Source organism: Miscanthus floridulus, chromosome 18, assembly GCF_019320115.1.
Source record: "Miscanthus floridulus cultivar M001 chromosome 18, ASM1932011v1, whole genome shotgun sequence".
NCBI classification, from domain to species: Eukaryota; Viridiplantae; Streptophyta; class Magnoliopsida; order Poales; family Poaceae; genus Miscanthus; species Miscanthus floridulus.
The window spans coordinates 24,444,950-24,469,290 of record NC_089597.1 but is presented as its reverse complement, the minus strand read 5'-3'; the positions used below and the strand labels follow the sequence as shown (position 1 = coordinate 24,469,290).

The window sequence follows — 24,341 nt, the reverse complement described above, 5'->3', positions numbered from 1 at the left end:
CTGGCTTCCTCTACGCCGACTGCCTAAGCGCCGCCCCTTTGGAGGATGACACTACCGCTGCATTCTCTGCGGAGCGCGCTCTGCTGGGCAGCTGGGGCACTGGCGGCGGCGGCGGTGGGCCACCGCAGCCCCGCTCGAGCGCTCGCTGCTGGTCTCCGCGGAAAGTTGGTTGCCGGCCCTCTCATCTCCCCATTTCATCGCCTCGTTGGTCAGCAGCAGTGAGATTCCCATCCCTCCCAGCCGCCCAAGCAAATTCCTTGTAGTACTATTTTACTAGACAAATCTATGCCATTCGGATAATTTGGTGGTCCGAGTTTTCCCTACGCTTCTCATCTCCTCGATGGTCAGCAGTGGGATTCCATTCCTCCTACGCTCTCAGCCTCCCTAAGCAAATTCCTCCTACTTCACTAACCAAATATATGCCATTCGGATTGTGCTGAGTTTTCCCTATGCCTACATAAAGTTTGATGCTAGCTACATGTGTCTCAGGAATTGTCATTTCAGATGGGTGATTGGTGGATGTAACCTGTTAAGGGTCAGAAAGCCTTATTACAATACACATACATTCATTGACCTGCGCATTGGTGTAAGCCGGTGTAGATTTCTGTCCAAACATATATTTGAGTATCGGGATCTGCTCTTCATGGATGCCTGTAAAACCTCTACAGTATTTCTGAAATCAGACTCAATTATAGCAGGTTTCTTGATCCATTCCACCGCAAGCTGGAATGCTGGATACCTTTAAAGCATGCTACAGCATCTTCTGCAGTTGTGCAACGTTGGTTCACCTTCCATGCTGACAGCAGCACTTGCCCAGAGTGATCTCTGATGACAGCACCACTACTCGATGCACCTGGAGAATGTTGGAAAAGTGCATCAACATTCAGTTTTACCCATCCTCTGGCGGTACAGTGAAGTCCACTTCCTCTCCTCCTTACCATCTATCATCAGTGTCACATTCCTTTTCAGTTTCCAGACACTAGCCATTACTCCCTCCGTCCCACAAAGACCGTCGCTGGGGAGTTCAAAAATTTTCCCACAAAGACCGTCGTTGGGCAGCGCGGCAGCACTATAATAAAAAAAAATTGTAATTTCTCGTCCACTCGTTTCTAGCTGCAGCACCGTAATAAAAAAAAAAAGAAAAAATGTCGTCCACTCGTTTCTCTCCATGGCTGCATGGTACTCCGTATCTCTCTAACCGCCTCCGCCATAGCCGTCCCACCCGCACGGCTCTGTCCTCTTCCTGCCCGGCGGCGCATGGGGCTCGGCGCGGCTAGGAGGGAGCGCGTAGGTGCGTGGATGCCATGGACGGCCGGAAATCTTGTGAAGTTGAGCGAGCTCGGGAACCTTCCAAGTCCATTCAAGAATGGGACTGAACTTTACAGGGGTACTATCGTAGTTTTACAGCTATCCTTGGTATCCGTATCAAGTCCTACAACTACAATCACAGTGTTTGCGGGACCGAGGGAGTAGAGATTTGCCTTGCGTCTTCACTCTTCAGACCCCATGTCGGATGCTCAGCACTGATCGCCAATAATAACTGACAGCGAACCTAACTGATCCAGACACTGATGCTTTACCACTGCCATGTATTGCATCATTCCACAAATGCATGCTCTCCAGAAGCAGAATAGTAGATGGGCTCTTTCCTCGATTTCTGTCTTCTCTAGCAAAATGAGAAACCATTCCAGTCCTGTTCTCAGCAGGTCATTTTCGGGAACTCTCTCCACTCATTCATTCCAGTCCTATTCTGAAGAGATCAGTGTTTATGATTGCATCTGTAGAGAAACTCAGAATGAGCTGAGATGTATGAAGAGGTGGAGAAGTGCGAAACAGTTCTAGTTCTGTACTTTTTTTTTTGAAAGAAAAGTTCTATTTCTGTACTTGTGTCCTGGTAAATTAATTTTTCCTTTTACTTTTGCTGCACATCCATGCAGGTGTTCTATTCCTTGTGTAGGCAACTTATAGCATATAGAACAATCACCGGCAGTGTTTCTCCCCCTTGTGCAGCTTGTAGTTGGGCAAACGTCTAAATTGTACTGTATTGTTTATTCAACTCGCTTTACCGCAAAGAACAAAAAAAAAAATCATCTCGTGTATCCCATTATCATTTCGCCCAATGAGCTAGATCACACCGACTGGTTGTATTGTTACTAAACATCCGCTGAATCAAATCATTCTACTGCTTCTCGTGCCCTATAGAGAATCCATGGAGAACATTAAAAGCAGTTTGAATCCTATAGATCTTAAGAATCCGGCTAAAAAAACATAAGTGGCCGTTTGGATCTCTTCATTTTGGAGAGATTGAAATCTACCTAATGGATTAAGCTATTTGGCTTGGAATTTGACATTCTATAACATTTCTAAGCTCACAAATAAGCCTATCTCAAATTCATAGGGCGAGAGATGAAAATAGATTCTATAGATCACTATGCTGTAATTCTATTCTCCAACTTATAGCACACTCTTCAAGTCACTTCCATACAATAGAAATGCAACATATAAGTAGATCCCTAGTATGCCTAACAATAAATATACAAATATATTTCATATATAACTATATTAGCTTAATTAATCTATGTCTAAATTGTAATTATTAGAATGAATTCAATTTCAAGAATCAAACAAGCCCTAATAGTTTTATTGGATTTTGAGACGAGAATCTACGAGTTAAAATCCCTCTAGAATCTAGACCGTTGGATGACATAGTGGGATTCTAAGATCTTTTTAACCGGATTCCCAGAATCCCATGGGACTTTTTTTTAATCAAGAATCCCATGGGATTTAAACGGGGCCAAGTTACTTTTGCTCTATATTCAGCCATGTCCGATTTTGACCGTTTTATGTGCCCTTGATGACGTGCTAAACACTTATTGCAGAAAAAAAACTATGAAGAAAATTGAAATTACCCTGTTGTCAACAAATCATTCCCCTGAAATAACAAACCTTTTTTCCAAAACCAGTAAGTCCCTTTGTTTTCATGTTGTAGTATTAAGAAACTGTGATATTAAAAAAATTATATGGCTTAGAAAAAAAAGTAATCTAGAGAGAAGTTTTTATATAAAACTAAAAAAAGACTACAACTTTACCCGCACAATAGTTTTTCGAAATTATAAAATCTCTTGCATAGAAACTGACGCCGTTCGAAAACAAATTCTCTGTTTTATGAGTTAGAAAAAATCAGCCCTATGCAACCCAACCGGCCAACTACCCACAAAGCCCACTATCCTCTTTCCTGAGGCCGGCCCACTCGTGTGGCTCCCCCTTCTCCATCGCTCCTCTCTTTCGTCTAGTCTCTTGTTCCTCCCCAAATTGGGCCAAACCCTAGGCAGGACGCAACTCGCAATAGACGACGACGCGGCCACGCGGGCGGCGCCGCGGTGGCCGGCGGGCGCAGCGAGGGGTAGGGCCAAGCCGCCAAGGTAGGCGGCGGGCTGCTGGACAACGCGCGCGAGATCTTGCTCGCCATCGCGCTCCCGCGGGACGACACGAACGTGCACAAGCCACAAGGGGAGGTACGTAATGCTCTGGCATCACAAGGATCGACCTTAAATTTCGACACCATCTGATGATTGCTACGCCAGGGACCCAATCTGGATAGGAGGAAGACGTAATTTAGCTAATTTTGTGTAGTTTGAATATTGGAATGCTCGTTTTAGCATGTCAGAGCAGACTTGTGACTCTAATTTGGGAGTGAACGACTGCCATTTGGATGAACGGAGATATTTCATTGCTGAATATAGAGTAGCATCGAAAAGTTAAAGATTATGTACCTTTTATTAGTATTTTTTTGTTGAATTTGTTTTGTGCTCGGGAAAAGGGAATACCCAAATGCAGAATCCTGGCACCACCACCTGTTTGGAGCACAGGAGTGTAGAAATCCTGCAATAATGTAGCAAAATTACAGCCTTCCAAATAAAGATGGGGGTTCTTTACTTTGGAGTTTGCTAAACCCTGAGCTTATCTTTCTGCTATCCAAAACTATGTGCTGACTTGTTGAATATTATACGGTTCTATTTCACTCATGTTAGTTACACGTTGTTAAGTCTGTTGTTTGTTAACTCTGATACTATGTCATTTCTTCTCAGGCTGCACTTTGCATGATGGAGGCACAATCTTCATCTTGGCCAGACCTCCAGCCAGAACTCTTGGGACTTGTCCTAATGCGGCTTCCCTCCTTAGCTGATCGTGTTCGACTAAGGGCAGTGTGCCGCCCATGGTGCTCCAATGCTCTGTTGCAGCTACTGCCACCTCCGCTTCCATGGCTCACCCTGCTTGACGGAACCTTCCTGACAATCCCAGATGGTAAAATTATCAGAATGCTGGGATCAGATGATGCCCGTTGCTGTGGTTCTGCTAATGACTGGCTCTTCTTTGTGCATCATGATGGTGGGTGCTCAGTGATGAACCCTTTCTCCAAGGCCACACGGAACCTTCCTAAGCTAGACATCAAGTGGTTCAATGCAAGCTCCAGCTATAATTCTTATTTTACTAAGCTGGCAGTGCCCTCGCCCATGGAATCATCACCAGGTTCCCTTGTTGCTGCGTTGATCTTGGGCAGTGGCCGTACAATTCGTATATTCCAGCAATTAATTGGAACCTACTTGGCCATAGAGAGCAACCTCGGTCGTTTTAACCACCTTTCTGATATTGCTTTCTTTAATGGGAAGTTGTATGGTGTTGATCTTCGCTGCGAGCTCTCAATATTTGAGATTACTTATGGCCTTGATAGTGAGCCGATGATATCATCTGTCAAATGCATAACTAGGCCTACTAAAAGACTTGCACTGCCCCAACCTTTGGCCCATGGGAAATTGTACATGCAGATGAGTTATCTAGTTGAATGTTGTGGTAGACTATTGATGGTGATACGGATGGTTCAGTGGGATTGTGCATTAAGTCATGGTCCCAGTCAGGGTGACCGCACTGTGGCATTTGAGGTCTTTGAGGCAGACTGGAGCACCAAACCAGGCCAATGGAGATTTGTCTCTAAGTTGGGTGGCCAGGCACTCTTTGTTGGGAAGCATTGCTCCAAGTCTTTCCCAGCTGGAGGGTGCACTGGAATTCAAGAGGACTGCATACACTTCATGTGTGACTACTGTCCAGCGGGCCTTGCTGTTGACCCTCTTCGTGACTCTGGTGTGTACAACATGAGAAATGGGATCATCACTCCTTTGTTATCAGAGACTGCAATTACTCCGCAGCATAGTGGTGGTCAGGGGCGCCCAACGTGGATATTCCCTCGTGATGCTATGTAATCGGTCCAACTTTACTTTGCTGTTTTGGGATTGAGTATGCACTCTTAAATGTTGCTCAATGTTTTTTATTTTGTCTAGTGACAATTTGTTTACTTATGCTGATGTTTTATGGCAAGGATAATTTCCTTTCACAGAATGTACCAGAATGTTTTGAGCTGGTTGTTGACTTTATATTTTTCTCTCTCTCGGTATGCCAGTTCGTAGTTTTGGTTTATGACATGTAATCAGTGTCTGTATGCTACATATTTGGACCTGACTGCATTTCTTGCTTTGTCATCTGTTGTACAGTTCCATCATATTGGTACCCTTAATCGGCCGCCCACTATAACAGGGTGGCATTTGTTTTGTTTTTCCTAAGGATATCATATATAGGATTCTGTGATTTTCTGTTCGGATCCCTTGTGGAGTGTTTTTTTTTTCCCTTTTGTAAAATTTTGGGGAGTTCGTTGCAGCTATTGAATCAAACGTTCCCTTCAGATTTGTGTGGTACTCCTTTTTTTTTTGCACTTCTCTTATATCTCAGTGCTTGATTTTTTTTTATGTTGTTAAGGGAACATGTATTTTATGATTGTTTGGCTATAGAAAGAAAATGTGAATTGTGAGTTGTCGTTTTATTGTACTAGTTGATTGTTGCTTGAAATGTTTTCTAAAGATTCTGGCAACTCCCATTTTTTTATAATGCACGTGTGTTTCACCTTGATGTAATTTTATCTATACGCAGTAAATTTAGAGTTATGAAATTGCTCGGTAGAACAAGCACGACTCTACCTTTCCCACGAACAACCGAATGGCTGTAACCGACGCAAAAGCAAAGTACACAGCTGGAGCAGGAGATAAGCGCAAGGACGGTGCGTCATCAACAACCAAAAAAAAGAATCCGAGAATTCTCCCGCCAAAACGTAGATCACAAGGTGCAGAGGGGCATTTCCGTCCTTCACATCGATCTACTTGCTGGCCAAGAGAGCAAAACCCGAGCCCGTTTGGACGTACAGGCACGGCACCGTCGCGAGCGGCGCTCTCCGCTCTGGCCTCTGCCGATATAAACCCCACCCACTCCGTTTCAGCCGCAGCAGCCTTTTCCCTCGCCCGCAGCAGAGCAGAGCAGCCATGGCGGCTCCGCCGTTCCACCTGCCCCTCCTCCTCGCCTTTCTGCTCCTCTCCACCGCCGCCGTCGCCGCCGCCACCCACTCCCAGCATCTCCACCTCCAGCACCACGGCCACGGTCCCCACCACCACCACCACCGCTCCCCGTCCATGATGACGGCCACCACCCGCCTCGACACCGCGCCGTCCATGCACCAGAACCGCATGGAGTCGGAGTCGGAGGAGACCCGCCAGTCGCTGCGCGTCCTCTACCCCTTCTTCACCACCGTGGCCGCCCAGGCTCCCTCGGGCGAGGACGCCATGGCGGCGATGGGTGCGGCCGCGGACGCGGCGGACACCACGCGCCTCGACCTTCCGTCGCCTCCCCCTCCCCTCCTCGCCGCGGGGGATCCGATGCCGCCCTCCCAAGCGCCGCTGCAGCCGCAAGCTGAGGAGGCGGGGTCGTCCGAATCGGAGCCCGCGGCTCCTCCTCCCGTCGTCCACGAGCCGTACCGCGACGCGGCGATCCTTCGGCCTCCTCCTCCCGTCGCTGACGAGCCGTACCGCGACGCGGCGATCCCTCGGCCTCCTCCTCCCATCGCTGACGAGCCGTACCGCGACGCGACGAGCCCTCCGCCTCCTCCACCCGTCGTCGACGAACCGTACCGCGACGCGGCGAGCCCTCCGCCGCCTCCTCCCGTCGTCTACGAGCCGTACCGCGACGCGGCGATCCCTCCGCCTCCTCCTCCCGTCGTCGACGAGCCGTACCGCGACGCGGCGAGCCCTCCGCCTCCCGTCCACGACGACGCTGCGCGGGTGGTGTCCTCGGGCACGGGCAACGACCTCGGCCTGCAGCAGATCGCCAAGGTGCTCGCGTCGCTGGGGTACAACGAGATGGCTTCGTCGGCCACGCTCCTCGCCGACACGGCGTCCGTCGCGGCATGGCCCGGGGCGATCACCGTCTTCGCGGCCCCCGACGTATTCCTCCAGCACTCCTGCCCCGAGTGCTCGCGACGCCACCTCCTCCTCGACCACATGGCCCTGGGCTACTTCCCCTACGCCGAGCTCGCCGCCGCGCCCGCCATGAAGCTCCCGTCGGCCTCCGTCGGCTTCTGCCTCGACGTCGCCGCCCAGCCACAGCGCGGGCCCTTCTCCAACCACCACGCCAGCCTGTACGTCAACGGCGTCATGGTCTCGGAACCGGAGCTCTACGACGACGGCCGCTACGTCGTGCACGGCCTCCACGGCTTCATCCCGCCGCTCTCCCGCGCCTCCTGCGTCGAGGACGACGCGCATGCGCATCACCACCACCAGGTCCACCTCCACCACTACCGCCGCCGCCACCACCTCAGCGCCAGATCGGCAGCCACCTCCGCTGCGACCGCCGCCTCCGTCGTGCGCATCATGATCCGCGAAGCCATATCCCGCCTGCGCGACAGCGGCTTCGGCTTCGTGGCGCGGGCCATGCGCGTCAAGTTCGCAGAGCTGGAGAAGCTGTCCAACCTCACGGTGTTCGCGCTCGACGACCAGGTCATGTTCACCGGTGGAGGCCACGGCTACGTCTCGGCGGTGCGCTTCCACATCGTCCCCGGGCACCGCCTCACCCGCGCCGACCTCCTGCTCCTCCGCCCAGGCACCGTACTTCCCACCCTGGCCGGCGAGGACCAGAAGCTCGTCATCACCCTCGGCGCCGGCTCCGCCACCGACGAGGTCCGGATCAACTACATACCCGTGAAGGAACCTGACGTGGTGATCAACTCGCGCGTCGCCGTCCACGGCATCTACCTCCCGTTCCCCCGCATCCACCTCGCCAACCTCGCCGCCTCGGTGGCCGTCGCCTCCGACCTCCTGACGAACGATAGCTGCGGCGTCGGGGGACCCTTCGGCGACTGCGCCTCCACACCGATGACCTCTGCGACGATCCCAGCTGATCAGGGCTACGGCTAAGGGCAGTGATGCGTGAGCCCGTCCGTTCTCTTCTTCTTTGTTTCTTAGCAACTAGTAGGATTTTGAGCTTGCAGTTTGGTTGTTAGATGAGGGATGAGATTTTGGTAGTCGGATACTCGGATTGATGGATGTTCATGTCGTCGCGTGATGAAATGTGTCGCACTGCTGCATGGTGAATGAATTCTTGATGGAACTTTATGTGGCGATGCTGTTTTGCATGCTTTGGAAAATTACTCATGTTCTGTTCAGTTCTGTTCTGCATCTGTTTGCTCTGTTCTGTGGGTAGTTGTTACTGTTGCATTTCATATATGTTGTCTCTGAATGTCAGTGCTAGCAATGCGTTGATTTACCCATTTGTGTTTGATAGATTAAGTTCCAGCAATCTATCGTGGTAGTAGTTGGTACATTAACTTCATATGTGTCTCAACTGACCGTGGTTTGCTTGGAACATTAAGTCCACTTTGTGACAGTAGTTGCTTGCTCTCTTAATGCCTAGTTCCAGCAATCTATTGATCTACCTACTGTGAAACTGTGATTTGATAGATCTCTGTTGATCATGGTTTTCTTGGTATATTCAAGTTCAGATGATCAAGCAATCACCTCCTCAAGTCTGTTCAGCTGTTAAAAAATGTGCTCTTATGATTTATCCCTTTGCCATTTCTGATTGTGAGTAGATCCCAGTTACTTGTGGTCTGCAGTCTGGTTGGTCTTGGTACATCCAGAGTCCTCTGATCAAGACCAAAGTTCGCCTAGAGTTCCACTGTTGGGAATTGGGATCAGGTAGTCATATATGGTTCAGGATGCATAAGATGAGTTCTTGTGGAATGTCGTGCTAGATGGTTCCGAACATGGACAGAGCGTCGTGCAATGAATGAAACTTCCATTGAAATTTGAATTGCGATGTCGTTACCTTTCTCAAAATGGTGGTGTGTTCTGTTTCCCTCTTTGGATTTGTTTCATGTCCATTGATGCTCCAACATGAGTGCTCTCTGAAGTGGCGTTTGTTAATTATGATCTCCACCAATTGGACCCTTGGATCCGCACCCTGATCGGGGGCGCCCAACCGCTCCATGGTTGGTTGCCCCCCGTCGCACAGCACCATAAAAGGGAGGTGGGGGCCAGGGCACACGGCATGAGGTTCCCCTGAGCTATCAGGCGCCCCACCGACCATTCCCTAACGCGAACCGATCTAGAGAGAAGGTGCTGCCAGCGACGGGAAGCCGCCACCGACCTCACCGTCATCTCTGCATCGCCACCACCGCGCCTACGCTGCCACGACACCGACGTCCACGTTGTTGCGGCGCCATGGACCCAACTGTGCTAGGGCGAGGTACAAGAACAATTTCTCCATCTAAGTAAGAATTTTATCCCCTGATCTACGATATTAGAGGTACAACCATCTATCAATGGTACCAGAGCTAGGTTCATCTAATGTGTAGATCCAGATAGGGAGAGTAGCAATTTAGAAGGAGATGAGAAAGATCCAATTTAGATCGAAGGAGAGGGTTCCTAACCCTAACCCTAGAAGGAGAAGAACAACAGAAGAAAGAGGGCTCGATTCGGCCCGATTCGGATCGACCCAGACATGAACCTGAAAGCTCTAGTTTGGTTTTGGTGAATTGATGAAACCCTAAGTGCTAACCTAGTTTATCAAGTGATCATGAGATAGGTAGCACACTCCAAGTGGTGAAGCAAATGAAGATCATAGCATGATGATGATGATGGCATGGTGATGATCAAGTGCTTCGACTTGGAAAGAAGAAAGAGAAAAATAAAAAGCTCAAGGCAAAGGTATATTTTATAGGAGCTATTTTGTTTTGGTGATCAAGACACTTAGAGAGTGTGGTCACATTTAGGTTTGATAGCCGTACTATTAAGAGGGGTGAAACTCATATCGGAATGCGGTTATCAAAGTGCCACTAGATGCTCTAACTCATTGCATATGCATTTAGGATCTAGTGGAGTGCTAACACCCTTGAAAATATTTGTGAAAATACGCTAACACATATGCACAAGGTGATACACTTGGTGGTTGGCACATTTGATCAAGGGTGGTGAAGTTTGGGTGCAAGGGTAAGAAACTCCATCGGCGGAGTGTCCGCCCGTAGAGTGCGGATAGTCCGACGGTGTCACCGGCGCCCTAGACATAAAAGACGAAGGTCACTGTGAGTGACCGGACGCTGGACTCGGTTGGACCAGAGCGTCCGGTCAGTGGCAGCAGAGGACATGCGTTTCAGTCAAGTGACCGGACGCTGGATCCAAAAGCACCGGACGCTGACTGCCTGTGTTCGATCGCGCTGACTTGGCGGTACAGTGGCTAGGGTTTACCACTGAACGCTGGGCTGTGTCTGGTCGAGGTGGACCGGACGCGTCCGATCGAGGAAAATCGGTTTTAGACCCTTACTGTACTCGACCGGACGCTGAGGCTCCAGCGTCCGGTTAGTTTTGCCGGAGCATCCGATCAACTTCATAGCCGTTGAAATCTGACGAACAGCATTTGAAGCCAGTGACACGTGGCGTCCATCAGTGGACCGGACGCTGAGTCCAGGGTCCGGTCAGTTGGACCGGTGCGTCCGGTCAGAGCGCAGGGTGCCTAGTGAAAGGGTATAACGGCTCTATTTCGTGGGGACTTTTATTTAAGCCCCATAGCCGGCTATGGCTCACATCTTTGGTTATTTTCATTGACATAGCAACCTTGTGAGCCTAGCCAAAGTCCTCCCACTCATCTCCATCATTGATTCATCATCATAGTGAGATTGGGAGTGATCCAAGTGCATTGCTTGAGTGATTACATCTAGAGGCACTTGGTGTTCGTGTTTCGCTGCGGATTTCGCTTGTTACTCTTGGTGATTGCCGCCACCTAAACGGCTTGGAGCAGCGAGGATCATTGAGCGGAGGGTGGTGATTGTCTCCGGCTCCGATCGTGGTGATTGTGAGGGGTTCTTGACCTTTCTCCGGCGGAGCACCAAAAGGTACTCTAGTGGATTGCTTGTGGCTTGTGTGATCCTCATCTTGTATTGGTTGTGCGGCACCCTATTGAGGGTTTGGCGTGTGAAGCCAATTAGCGCGTGAACCTCCAAGTGAGTGAATCACCACAATGAGGACTAGCTTGCCGGCAAGCAAGTGAACCTTGGTAAAAATCATTGTGTTCATCCTTTGATTCCAAGGTGATTGTTCTTCATTGTTATTCATCCTTGTGATTGATTGGTTCACTCCTCGACACGGCGGTATAACTATCTTGGTCACTCTCTTTACTTTACCACAAACTAGTTGACAAGCTCTTTAGTGTAGCTAGTTGTGAGAGCTTGCTTGCTTGGTTGGTGTGGCTCTTTAGTTAGCCTTTGAGAGCACACTAACATAGGGTAGTATCATTGCTCTTGTATGAATTGACACTATCTAAACTAGAATTATGGTAGGTGGCTTGCATTTTGAGTAGGCTAGCGCAACACTTGCTTCGTCTCATAATTGTCTAACCATTTGGTTAAGTGTTGTTGTTGAAATTTTTATTAGGCTATTCACCTCCCTCTCTAGCCATTAGGACCTTTCAAGTGGTATCAAAGCCAAGGTCACCATTATTTGAGGCTTAACAACCTTCGGTGTTAAAATGGCTCAAATCAACAACATCAAGAAGCCACCCTAATTTAATGGTATAAATTATCCTTATTGGAAGTCAAAGATGACCACACACATCAAGTCAATCAATAGAAAGGTGTGGAAGGTGGTAGAAACCAAAATTGAGATTGGTGATCCAGAGAATCCCACTGCCACCGAAGAAGTGCTTCTCCAAAACAATGACATTGCTCTAAGTGCCATTCATGATGCGATTGATGAAAGAACATTTGAGCAAATCAAGAATATTGAGATGGCATATGAAGCTTGGAAGAAGTTGGAAGAATCATTTAAGGGCACTCAAGCCGTGAAGGGTGCAAAAGCATATATTCTCAAAGAAAAGTTTGCAAGCTTCAAGATGAAGGAGGATGAGAGTGTGCTGGAGATGTTTCATAGGCTTCAAGTACTTATCAATGATCTCAAAGCACTTGGAGAAGAGGTGAAGGACAAGGACTTCTCCCATAAGTTCTTGAGATGCTTACCCTCAAGATTTGATACATTGGTCACTATTCTAGTGAGGAGTGGTTTGGACACTATGACACCAAACCAAGTGTTGGGAGATATAATGACCGATGATACTTATAGAGATGATGATGAGAAGGAAGAAAAGAAGAAGAAGAAGGATGAGAAGAAGAAAAGCGTGGCATTCAAAGCCACATCATCCAAGGGCAAAGCAAAGCAAGAAACTTCAAGTGAAGAAGATGAATCTTGGGATGATGATGATGATGATGAGAAGATGGCTCTATTTGTCAAGAGATTTGGCAAATTCATGGCGAAGAAGGGATACCATGCTAGAAGAAAGAAGTCTTCATCCAAGAACAAATAAGAGTCAAGAAGGTGCTTCAAGTGTGGAAGCAAAGATCATCTTGTTGCTCAATGCCCATACAATAGTGACAATGATGATGACAACAAGAAGAACAAGAAGGACAAGAAGAAAAAGAAAGAGAAGAAGGACAAGATGGCCTTCAAGAAGAAGGGTGGTTCATATGTAGTCACTTGGGATAGTGATGACTCCTCAAGTGATGATGATGATGATGATAGTGATGATCACAAGACCACCAAGAAGAAGGTTCTTGCAAGCATTGCCATCAATGAGAAGCCTTCTCTCTTTGAATCTTCATCATGCTTCATGGCTAAGGCCACTAAGGTACAATCTTGCGATGATGAAAGTGATGAAGAACATGTTGATGATAATAAACATGAAAATAAAAATGATAGTGATAGTGATGATGATGAACCTACTAAAGATGAATTAATTGACATGCTAGAAGATGCTAGAGAACACTTTGATATTAAGAGAAGGGAATGCAAAAGCTTGCGTAAGGAACTAAAAGCCCTTAAGCAAGCCTTTGATGAGCTCAATGCATCTTATGAGAGGCTAGAGGAAGCCAATGAGAAGCTTGGCAAAGCTTACAAAAAGCTTGAAAAGGCTCATTCCACTTTGCTTGATGAGCAAAATAAAAGGAAGGATGTTGAAACTTGCAATATAGGTTTAACTTGTGATATAATTGATGAATCACTATCTATGCCTATCATTGTTGCTTCTACTAACCCTTCTTGTAGCACTTCTACTTCCACCTCATCTAGTGGTGATGGTCTCACTTGTGATACCTCCCTAGTGGTTGAGAATGAGAACCTCAAGAATGAGGTAACTAAGCTCACTCACACCTTGGCTAAGGCTTATGGTGGTAAGGACCGCTTGCTTATGGCCTTGGGTAGCCAAAGAGCTTCTCTCTACAAAGAGGAATTGGGCTATACCCCAAGAAAGGCAAGGCGGCCTTTGCTCCTCATAAGACTAGTTTTGTGAAGAACAATGGTCGGATTTGCACTAGTTACAAGCAAGTTGGTCACAAAGAGCAAGAATGCAAAAACAAGAGCTAAAATGCTAATGTATCCTCTATTAAGCTTGATTCATGCTATATGCTTGTTAAGGGTACAAATGGTGTGAAGGCTAAGTTCATTGGCAAACCATGGATGGGCTCAAAGAAGAAAGCCATTTGGGTGCCAAAGAGCTTGGTTACTAACCTTCAAGGACCCAAGCAAGTTTGGGTACCTAAAAAGAATTAATCTTCTTTTATAGGTCAATTACAAAGCCAAAGGAAGGCATTGGGTTCTTGATAGTGGGTGCACTCAACACATGGCCGGTGATGCAAGAATGTTCAACTCAATCAACACCAATGGCAATGATGGTTATGATAGTATCACATTTGGTGACAATGGCAAAGGCAAGGTCAAAGGGCTTGGTAAAATTGCAATATCCAATGACTTGAGTATATCCAATGTGTTGCTAGTAGAGAGCTTGAATTTCAACTTGCTATCCGTGGCTCAATTATGTGATCTTGGATTCAAATACATATTTGGAGTAGATGATGTAGAAATCATAAGTGTAGATGGCTCTAACTTGATCTTCAAAGGCTTTAGATATGAGAATCTATACTTGGTTAATTTCAATGCTAGTGAAGCTAGATTGTCCACATGCTTGTTCACTAAGTCTAGCATGGGTTGGTTATGGCATAGAAGGCTTGGTCATGTTAGAATGAAACAATTGAATAGATTGATTAAGCATGACTTAATAAAGGCTTGAAAGATGTTGTGTTTGAAAAGGATAAGCTTTGTAGCTCTTATCAAGCCGGCAAATAAGTTGGAAACACCCATCCTAAGAAAAGCATGATGAGCACTAGTAAAGCATTTGAGTTATTGCACATGAATTTATTTGGGCCAATTCAATACACTAACATTGGTGGAAATAAATATGGCTTTGTGATAGTGGATGACTACACTAGATACACATGGGTATTCTTTCTAGTGGACAAAAGTGATGTGTTTGCAACATTCAAATCATTTGTCAAGGGCATTCACAATGAGTTTAAAACAACCATCAAGAGAGTTAGAAGTGACAATGGTAGTGAGTTCAAGAATACTAGAATTGATGAGTTATGTGATGAATTTGGAATTAGACATCAATTCTTGACCAAGTACACACCTCAATCAAATGGCCTTGTTGAGAGAAAGAATAGAACACTCATTGATATGGCAAGGTCTATGCTTAGTGAGTACAATGTGAGTCAATCTTTTTGGGCCGAAGCTATCAACACGGCTTGCTATTATAGCAACTGCCTCTATTGTCACTGATTGAAAGAGAAGACACCATATGAGCTCTTGAATGGTAGAAAGCCCAACAATGCATATTTTTGGGTCTTTGGTTGCAAATGCTATATCTTAAAGAAAGGTACAAGATTAGGCAAGTTTGATAAGAAATGTGATGAAGGATTCCTACTTGGTTATTCCACTACAAGCAAAGCATATAGAGTTTGGAATTTGGATAGTGGTACTCTTGAGGAAGTTCATGATGTTAAATTTGATGAAACCAAGGGTTCACAAGAAGAGAATAAGAACTTGGAAGATGTTAGAGGTATTCAACTTTCAAATGCCATGAAGAACATGGATATTGGTGAATTGAGGTCTAGGCAAGTGATTGATGATGAAGATGATCAAGTGCAAGTACTCTCTAACTCAAATGAGCAAGATGATACAAATCAAGCTAGTGCAAGTGACTCTCATGACATTGATCAAAATCAAGTGGCTAGTACATCATCTCAACCCAATGATCTAGCAAGTGCAAGCAATCAAGTTCCATTGCTCCAACCAACAAGTATTGCAAGAGATCATCCATTAGACACCATCATTGGTGATATTTCAAGAGGTGTACAAACAAGATCAAGATTGGCATCATTTTGTGAACACTTCTCATTTGTGTCATCCATTGAACCGAAGAAGATAGATGAAGCTTTGAGGGATGTTGATTGGGTGAATGCTGTGCATGAAGAATTGAACAACTTCACAAGAAATCAAGTATGGGAGTTGGTAGAAAGACCAAAGGGACATAATGTGATTGGAACCAAATGGGTCTTTAGAAATAAGCAAGATCAAGATGGGATAGTAGTAAGGAACAAAGCAAGATTGGTAGCACAAGGCTATACACAAGTTGAAGGTCTTGACTTTGGAGAAACATATGCCCCAGTTGCTAGATTGGAAGCAATAAGAATCTTGCTAGCCTATGCTTATGCCCACAACATCAAGCTCTATCAAATGGATGTCAAGAGTGCATTTCTCAATGGTTATATCAATAAAGAAGTATATGTTGAGCAACCTCCTAGTTTTGAAGATGACAAGAAACCCAACCATGTGTACAAGTTAAAGAAAGCATTGTATGGCTTGAAGCAAGCACCTAGAGCATGGTATGAGAGATTGAGGGATTTCCTACTCTCTAAAGGGTTCACAATGGGTAAGGTTGACACCACTCTTTTCATCAAGAAGATTGGAAAAGACTTGCTTGTGTTGCAAATCTATGTTGATGATATCATATTTGGATCAACAAATCAAGGATTTTGTTATGAGTTTAGGAAGATGATGGCTAATGAGTTTGAGATGTCCATGATTGGAGAATTGAGTTACTTCCTTGGTCTTCAAATCAAGCAATTGAAGAATGGTACTTTTGTGAGTCAAGGCAAGTACATCAAGGACATGATCAAGAAGTTTGGCATGATTGATAGCAAAGTCATTAGCACACCAATGGGAACCAATATCAACTTGGATAGTGATGCAAGTAGAAATATGGTGGATTAAAAGTTGTATCGGTCTATGATTGGAAGCCTACTCTATGTGACCGCATCAAGGTCGGATGTCATGTTTAGTGTATGCATGTGTGCATGATTTCAAGCCTCACCAAGAGAAAGTCATTTGAAGGCTACAAAAAGAATATTGAGGTACTTGAAGCATACACCAAATGTTGGTTTGTGGTATCCCAAAGGAGCAAAGTTTGAGCTAGTTGGTTACTCCGACTCGGATTATGCGGGATGCAAGGTTGAAAGGAAGAGCCCCTCGGGCACATGTCAATTGTTGGGAAGATCACTTGTTTCATGGTCATCAAAGAAGCAAAATAGTATTGCATTATCAACCGCCGAAGCCGAATACATATCCGCCAGTAGTTGTTGCGCACAAATACTTTGGATGAAGGCCACTTTGAGTGATTTTGGAATCAAGTTCAAGAAAGTGCCATTGCTATATGACAATGAGAGTGCAATCAAGTTAACCAACAATCCGGTGCAACATGCAAGAACAAAGCACATTGATGTCCGCCACCATTTCATAAGAGATTACCAACAAAAAGGGGACATTTGCATTGAGAGTGTAGGCACCGAAGATCAACTTGCCGACATATTCACCAAGCCATTGGATGAGGAAAGGTTTTGCAAGCTAAGGAATGAGTTGAATATATTGGATTTCTCAAATATGTGTTGATGCACCCCTCACTCATATAACATGCCTCTCCTTCGAGCAATCTAAGGTAAAAGTTGATTGGCATGGCATACAGAGGACATGCGTTTCGGTCAAGTGGCAGCAGAGGACATGTGTTTCGGTCAAGTGACCGGAGCTGGATCCAAAAGCACCGGACGCTGACTGCCTGCGCCTGGTCACGCTGACTTGGCGGTAAAGTGGCTAGGGTTTACCACCGGATGCTGGGCTATGTCCGGTCGAGGTGGACCGGACGCGTCGGATCGAGAAAAACCGGTTTTAGACCCTTACTGTACTCGACCGGACGCTGAGGCTCCAGCGTCCAGTTAGTTTTGCCGGAGCGTCCGGTCAACTTCGTAGCCGTTGAAATCTGACGAACAGCATTTGAAGCCAGTGACATGTGGCGTCCATCAGTGGACCGGATGCTGAGTCTAGGGTCTGGTCAGTTGGATCGGTGCGTCCAGTCAGAGCGCAGTGTGCTCAATGAAGGGGTATAACGGCTCTATTTCATGGGGGCTTCTATTTAAGCCCCATGGCCAGCTATGGCTCACATCTTTGGCCATTTTCATTGACATAGCAACCTTGTGAGCCTAGCCAAAGTCCTCCCACTCATCTCCATCATTGATTCATCATCATAGTGAGATTGGGAGTGATCCAAGTTCATTGCTTGAGTGATTACATCTAGAGGCACTTAGTGTTCATGTTTCGTTATGGATTTCTCTTGTTACTCTTGGTGGTTGCCGCCACCTAGACGGCTTGGAGCAGCGAGGATCGTTGAGCGGAGGGTGGTGATTGTCTCCGGCTCCGATCGTGGTGATTGTGAGGGGTTCTTGACCTTTCCCCGATGGAACGCCAAAAGGTACTCTAGTGGATTGCTTGTGGCTTGTGTGATCCTCATCTTGTGTTGGTTGTGTGGCACCCTATTGAGGGTTTAGCGTGTGAAGCCAATTAGCGCGTGAACCTCCAAGTGAGTGAATCGCCACAACGAGGACTAGCTTGCCAGCAAGCAAGTGAACCTCGGTAAAAATCATTGTGTTCATCCTTTGATTCCAAGGTGATTGGTCTTCATTGTTATTCATCCTTGTGATTGATTGGTTCACTTCTCGACACGGCGGTATAACTATCTTGATCACTCTCTTTACTTTACCGCAAACTAGTTGACAAGCTCTTTAGTGTAGCTAGTTGTGAGAGCTTGCTTGCTTGGTTGGTGTGGCTCTTTAGTTAGCCTTTGAGAGCACACTAACATAGGGTAGTGTCATTGCTCTTGTATGAATTGACACTATCTAAACTAGAATTATGGTAGGTGGCTTGCATTTTGAGTAGGCTAGCGCAACACTTGCTTTGCCTCATAATTGTCTAACCATTTGGTTAAGTGTTGTTGTAGAGATTTTTATTAGGCTATTCACCCCCCTCTAGCCATTAGGACCTTTTAGAACCCTAACCCTAACTCGCAATTGGTAAGCGGGGAAGATGAACAGTGGGTTCGGTCAAACCCTAACCAGCCGGATCTACGACTGGGGAAGGGGAAGAAGCAAAGAGATAGAGGGTTTGAACCCTAACTCAAACCTTAAGCATCAACCCGAACCTTAATTCCATCGGAGAAGATAAACAACTAACCCTAACCCAAATCCTAACCCTAACCCTAATCCCCAATCGGCAAAGAACCGAGAAGAACACAGCAAGATCCAAAGACAGAAAGAGGGAAAGAGGAAGAGGAGAAGAGGCCTACCTTGACGCTCCACCGTGCTACCACCGCGTCGATGCACGAGAAGTACTCTGAGTTGATGCTCGTCGGGCCTACGCGAGCTTCGTGCTAGGGCGCCGCGTCCAAGCCGCTTGATGGCGGTGCGCTTACCCGCTAGGGAGCGCACGCGCCGACGAGGGGGTCGGCAACGGTGCCATGGTTTCTCTCTTCGCTCCCGCTTTGTCACTCGACCGTCGCTGTGTTAAGGAGTAGAGAGGGACGCGGCAATGAGAGAGAAAGGAAGAATGCAAATGAGCTTAGGGTTTGGGCACGGGTGGCCGGGGGGGGGGTTCTTCTCCCGAAGATGACGTCTGGCCGTCGGATCTGGATGAATGGATGACAGCAAACGGTCCAACGTCCGGCCCAGGGGGGAGCGCGCGGGCGGGTGGCTTTGCTGACCTAGGCCTAGGTTGCGGCCTGGGAGGCACAGCATATGCGTCAGCAGAGCAGGCCAGGCCGGGTTTTGCTGCTGGGCCGAGCACACAGTAAAGAATGGATCAGGTTGAGTTTTTTCTTTTTTCTTTTTTTTTCTAGAGAATTTTGTTTATTTCCTGGAAATAGATTAATGGCTCAAAGAAAATAGCAAAGAGGAGTTTTCCTGTGGGTAAAATTCACCTATCATGTTTAAGTTTCCGCTGCAAAGTTTAATGTTTATTATCTTCTAATTAAATTCGAACCAACAAAAGAATTTAATTTGAAGAGCAGTTATATTTAGAAAAAATATGATTATGTTAATCCTCTAATTAAATTGGAACCAACGGGAAAATTTAATTAGAGGAGTAGTCTATTTTTATTTATGTAAGATTATGGTATTGTTATTTTCTGACCATCGTGGATGATGACAATATTATAATGAATTTAAGTTTGAAGTTTAAATCTCTGATAGATTTCACACCAACATGGTTAATTTTTCAGAGTAGATAAGGACCAAGAAATGCTCCTGAACTAATAGAATGTATTTTATTAACATGTTTCCGCTGCAATGAAGTTGATAATCTTCTAATTAAATTCGAATCAACTGGAGAATTTAATTTTGAAGAGTAGTTATATGGATTTCAAGTTAATTTCTGAGTTTTATGCATTAATTCTATTTTCTACCCAACGGTGATGTAGAATTAATGCAGAAGCATAATATATGTTTTAATTTTTAACCGATAATATCATTTGGTTACATGCCAACGGGTTGCAATGCTAGGGTATGTGAATGAAAAGGCTTGAGTCAAGCCAGTTTAGGACAGTTTTGTTAGTTTACTAATTTTCTAATTAAATTGGAACCAACAGGAAGATTTAATTGGAAAATAAAGTATAAGTGAATGTTTTAGTCGTCATGACTAAGTTTTCGTATAGATATACCCCGTATGGGGAGAAGTTTTGGCATAGTACTTATGCTGGTCAGTCCTGCATGGCAGGAGAAGTTTTCTGATGACTCACATGTTTTGTATCCAATATAGCGAGAGAAGCTTGGGTAGCTCTTATGTTGTCCTAGTATTGACCTTGACATAAAAGAAATGCATCGTTATGGTCAATACTAACTAAAGAAAAAGAAAAGATGCAAGCGTGACTTGTAAAAGTACAGCTAATGAAAGACCTCGTTGAGTTCTTAAAGTGAATTAAGGAAAGTGTACTCCTAAACGGATCAAGAAATAACTTTGTTTACATGACATAATCATGTGAATGAAGTAAGTTAAAAGTGTCTCCTCGTTTACAGGCTTTCTAAATAGTTATCAAAATTATGGCAGTAAAGTTCGTGTCATATTTCGAGGGGGGAGAATATAAGATCAATTAAGAAAAATACTCTTTATTAAGAGTGAGATAAAGATCAATTAAGATGAATGTGACCGTTGGAGGAGTACAACTATCACAACGATGATACCCCTAAACAGATAAATAGCTAAATTCTTAGACCTTTTAAAGTTCTGACAGGAAGATAGCATAGTCAGTCTCAAAGATGTTAAGGTGGTGCTTAAAGCGCCATATGAGATTTTAACAAATTAAACCCAAAATAAGATATTTGAAGATAAACTATCTTTAGAAAAGATGGGAATATCTGGGGGAGCATGGTATGTAGAGGTATGTAGAGACCTAAGACTTGAAGAGAAGCGGAACTGCGTGCCCACTTCAGTGATTCAAAACAACGAATTTCTCAATACCTATTGATGTTGTATGACTTATACAACACATGTTGTTGGCTCTTCGAAGAAGATGAATAATATAAACAAGGATCTTGTGATACAGGAACCTGTAGAATCAATTGCCTCTTGGCAATGAAGGGCAACAATAGCCCCATATGAAAGTGCCAGTAGCCGAGGCTCCAGAAGGTCTCAAAGAATTAATAAACCAGTTTTCTGATGACTATGAAGTCTATGTTAGTAAAGAAATTCAAATAAAGGATGATCACACCTCATTTGAAGAAGCCATGAGAAGCGTTTACTCATTTAAATGGCAAGAAGATATGAAAGTTGAAATGAATACCAACGATGTTTGGGACTTAGAAGAAATTCCTAATGGAGCCAATATAGTAGGCTGTTAATGGGTCTACAAGACAAAATGTGACTCCAAAGAGAATGTAGAAAGATATAAAGTTGAAATGAATTCGATGAATACCAACGTTTGGGACTTAGAAGTAATTCCTAATGAAGCCAAAACAGTAGGCTGTTAATGGGTCTACAAGACAAAATATGACTCCAAAGGGAATGTAGAAAGATAGAAAGCACGACTTGTGGCAATATGCTTTAAGCAAAAAGAACAAAAAGATTACAATGAGAGTTTTCTCTCTAGTCTCATGCAAGGACTCTTTTAGAATCATAATGGTGTTCATGGCACATTACGATTTAGAAATACATCAGATGGATGCAAGAATGACATTTCTCAATGGGGATTTATATGAAAACGATTACATGGCACAACCCAAAAGGTTTTGTCGTGGAAGGAAAAAACATATGGGATGCCACCTATAGAAATTCATTTATGGGTTAAAAGTAAGTCTCTAGACATTAGTATTGAAGTTGATGAAAACAATGAGAAAGTTTGGATTTTTAAAGAAAATGAGAAGAACAATAGCGTTTATGCAAAGCTTAAGAATGAAAAATTCATTTTGCTACATCCTGTGAAGATGACATTCTACTCACTAGTAGTGATGTTGATCTGTCATTAGAGAAGAAGTTTTGTCCTCAAGTTTCAATGTGAATGATCTTAGTGAAGAGTCATTGGTTCTAGAAATCAAAATTCACCGAGATAGAAAAAAATGGGGTATTAGGACTATCATAAAGGCATACTTAGAAAAGATTCTAGAGAAGTAAAGTATCCATGCGAGCAAACCTATGTCTGCTCCTATAGTCAAGGGTAATAGGAACTTTAGGTGTTCCTAAAACCGATATGAGATCAATCAAAAGAATATGGTTCCATATGCTTCAGCTGTTGGAAGCTTGATGAGTGTACAAGTACAAGTAAGAACTTACCCTGACGTAGTTTATATATCCAGGATATTTTGGTAGAAGTCCAGTCTAGATATAGATCACTGGAATAGAGTTGAAAATGTCTTGCAATTTTGCAAAGTAGCATAGGCCTTATGCTTAGTAAGAAAGAATAAGTACTCTCAAATAGTTGAGGGTACAAATGTTAAGTCATGGCGAGATGTGTAGTGAAATCCACAGTAGTTGCTAACACTCGCAGTTGGAGTATTATTGTGGAAAAGTTCTAAAGAAATAGTTGTGGTGTCATCAGTGATGCATACCATAGTATAGCTTGTCATGAGGCTTAAGGAACAGGCAAAAGAGGTTAAGGGAATATGTACCCAGACATAACAATGGTAGACAACAACAATAACCATTTAAAGTAAGTTAACTCCTAAGACAACAAGTCAAGTGTGCTACCAAACACATTGACACTAAGGTATATGTTGTAAAGGAGAAAATCCAGAATTATTTTGAAAGCATTAAGCACATAAGTACCGAGTAAGTACTTGTGAAAGGTCCTAATATGGCTAGAGGGGGGTGAATAGCCTATTTAAAAATCTACAAATCAACTAGAGCAATCTGATTAGTATGACAAATAGCGTAATGCAAACTTGCTCTAGCTCTACAAGGGTTGCAAGCCACCTATCCAACAATTCTAGTTGTAATGATTACTTAGGCACACAAACTTGCTATGTAATTACTCACTAAGAGCTCTCAACCTTGCTACTCTAAAGAGCTCAACTAGATGAATGTAAATAATAAACCAAGCTCTCAATTCTAATTACACTAAAGAGCTTGTATCAACTAGTTTGCAAGAATATAAATAAGTGAGTAGGATAATTATACCGACGTGTTGAAAGGTCCTAATATGGCTAGAGGGGGGGTGAATAGCCTATTAAAAATCTATAAATCAACTAGAGCAATTTGATTAGTATGACAAATAGCGTAATGCAAACTTGCTCTAGCTCTACAAGGGTTGCAAACCACCTATCCAACAATTCTAGTTGCAATGATTACTTAGTCACCCAAACTAGCTATGTAATTACTCACTAAGAGCTCTCAATCTTGCTACTCTAAAGAGCTCAACTAGATGAATATAAATAATAAAGCAAGCTCTCAATTCTAATTACACTAAAGAGCTTATATCAACTAGTTTGCAAGAATGTAAATAAGTGAGTAGGGTGATTATACCGACGTGTAGGGGATGAACTAATCACAAGATGAATATATAGCCAATCATCAGGAGAATGCCAAAGACAAGAGACAATCGATTTTCTCCCGAGGTTCACGTGCTTGCCAACACGCTACGTCCCCGTTGTGTCGACCAACACTTGGTGGTTCGGCGACTAAGAGGTGTTTCACAAACCTCGTCCACACAATTGGACACCGCAAGAACCGACCCACAAGTGAGGTAACTCAATGACACGAGCAATTTACTAGAGTTACCTTTTGACGCTCCGCCAGGGAAGGTACAACTCCCCTCACAATCACCGGAGACGGCAATGAACAATCACCAACTCGTGCTGATCCTCCACCGCTGCACCGAGCCGTCTAGGTGGTGGCAACCACTAAGAGTAACAAGCGAATTCCGTAGCGCAACACGAATACCAAGTGCCTCTAGATGCAATCACTCAAGCAATGCACTTGGATTCTCTCCCAATCTCATAAAGATGATGAATCAATGATGGAGATGAGTGGGAGGACTTTGGCTAAGCTCACAAGGTTGCTATATCAATGAAAATGTGCAAGAGAGTGAGCTTGAGCCGGCCATGGGGCTTAAATAGAAGCCCCCACGAAATAGAGCCGTTGTACCCCTTCACTGGGCACACTGCGGGCTGACCGGATGCTCCGGTCAGACTTGACCGGACGCTGGCCCTCAGCGTCCGGTCGCCCGATGGATGCCATGCGTCACTAGCTTCAAACACTGTTCGTCAGATTTCAACGGCTATG

At 44.9% G+C, this 24,341-nt stretch overlaps 2 protein-coding genes across 2 annotated transcripts; both read left to right on the top strand.

Moving 5' to 3' along the window:
• Nucleotides 1-3,241: 3,241 nt before the first annotated feature.
• On the top strand, nt 3,242-5,534 carry LOC136521804 (uncharacterized). The gene is made up of 2 exons (XM_066515571.1): nt 3,242-3,515; nt 4,089-5,534. The coding sequence occupies exon 2, from the start codon at nt 4,101-4,103 to the stop codon at nt 5,256-5,258; it is 1,158 nt and encodes a 385-aa protein (XP_066371668.1). The 5' UTR covers nt 3,242-3,515; nt 4,089-4,100; the 3' UTR covers nt 5,259-5,534.
• A 777-nt stretch (nt 5,535-6,311) lies between these two features.
• On the top strand, nt 6,312-8,482 carry LOC136522950 (uncharacterized). Its single transcript, XM_066516745.1, has one exon. It carries the CDS (start codon nt 6,366-6,368, stop codon nt 8,286-8,288), a length of 1,923 nt encoding a protein of 640 aa, XP_066372842.1. The 5' UTR covers nt 6,312-6,365; the 3' UTR covers nt 8,289-8,482.
• Nucleotides 8,483-24,341: the final 15,859 nt, after the last annotated feature.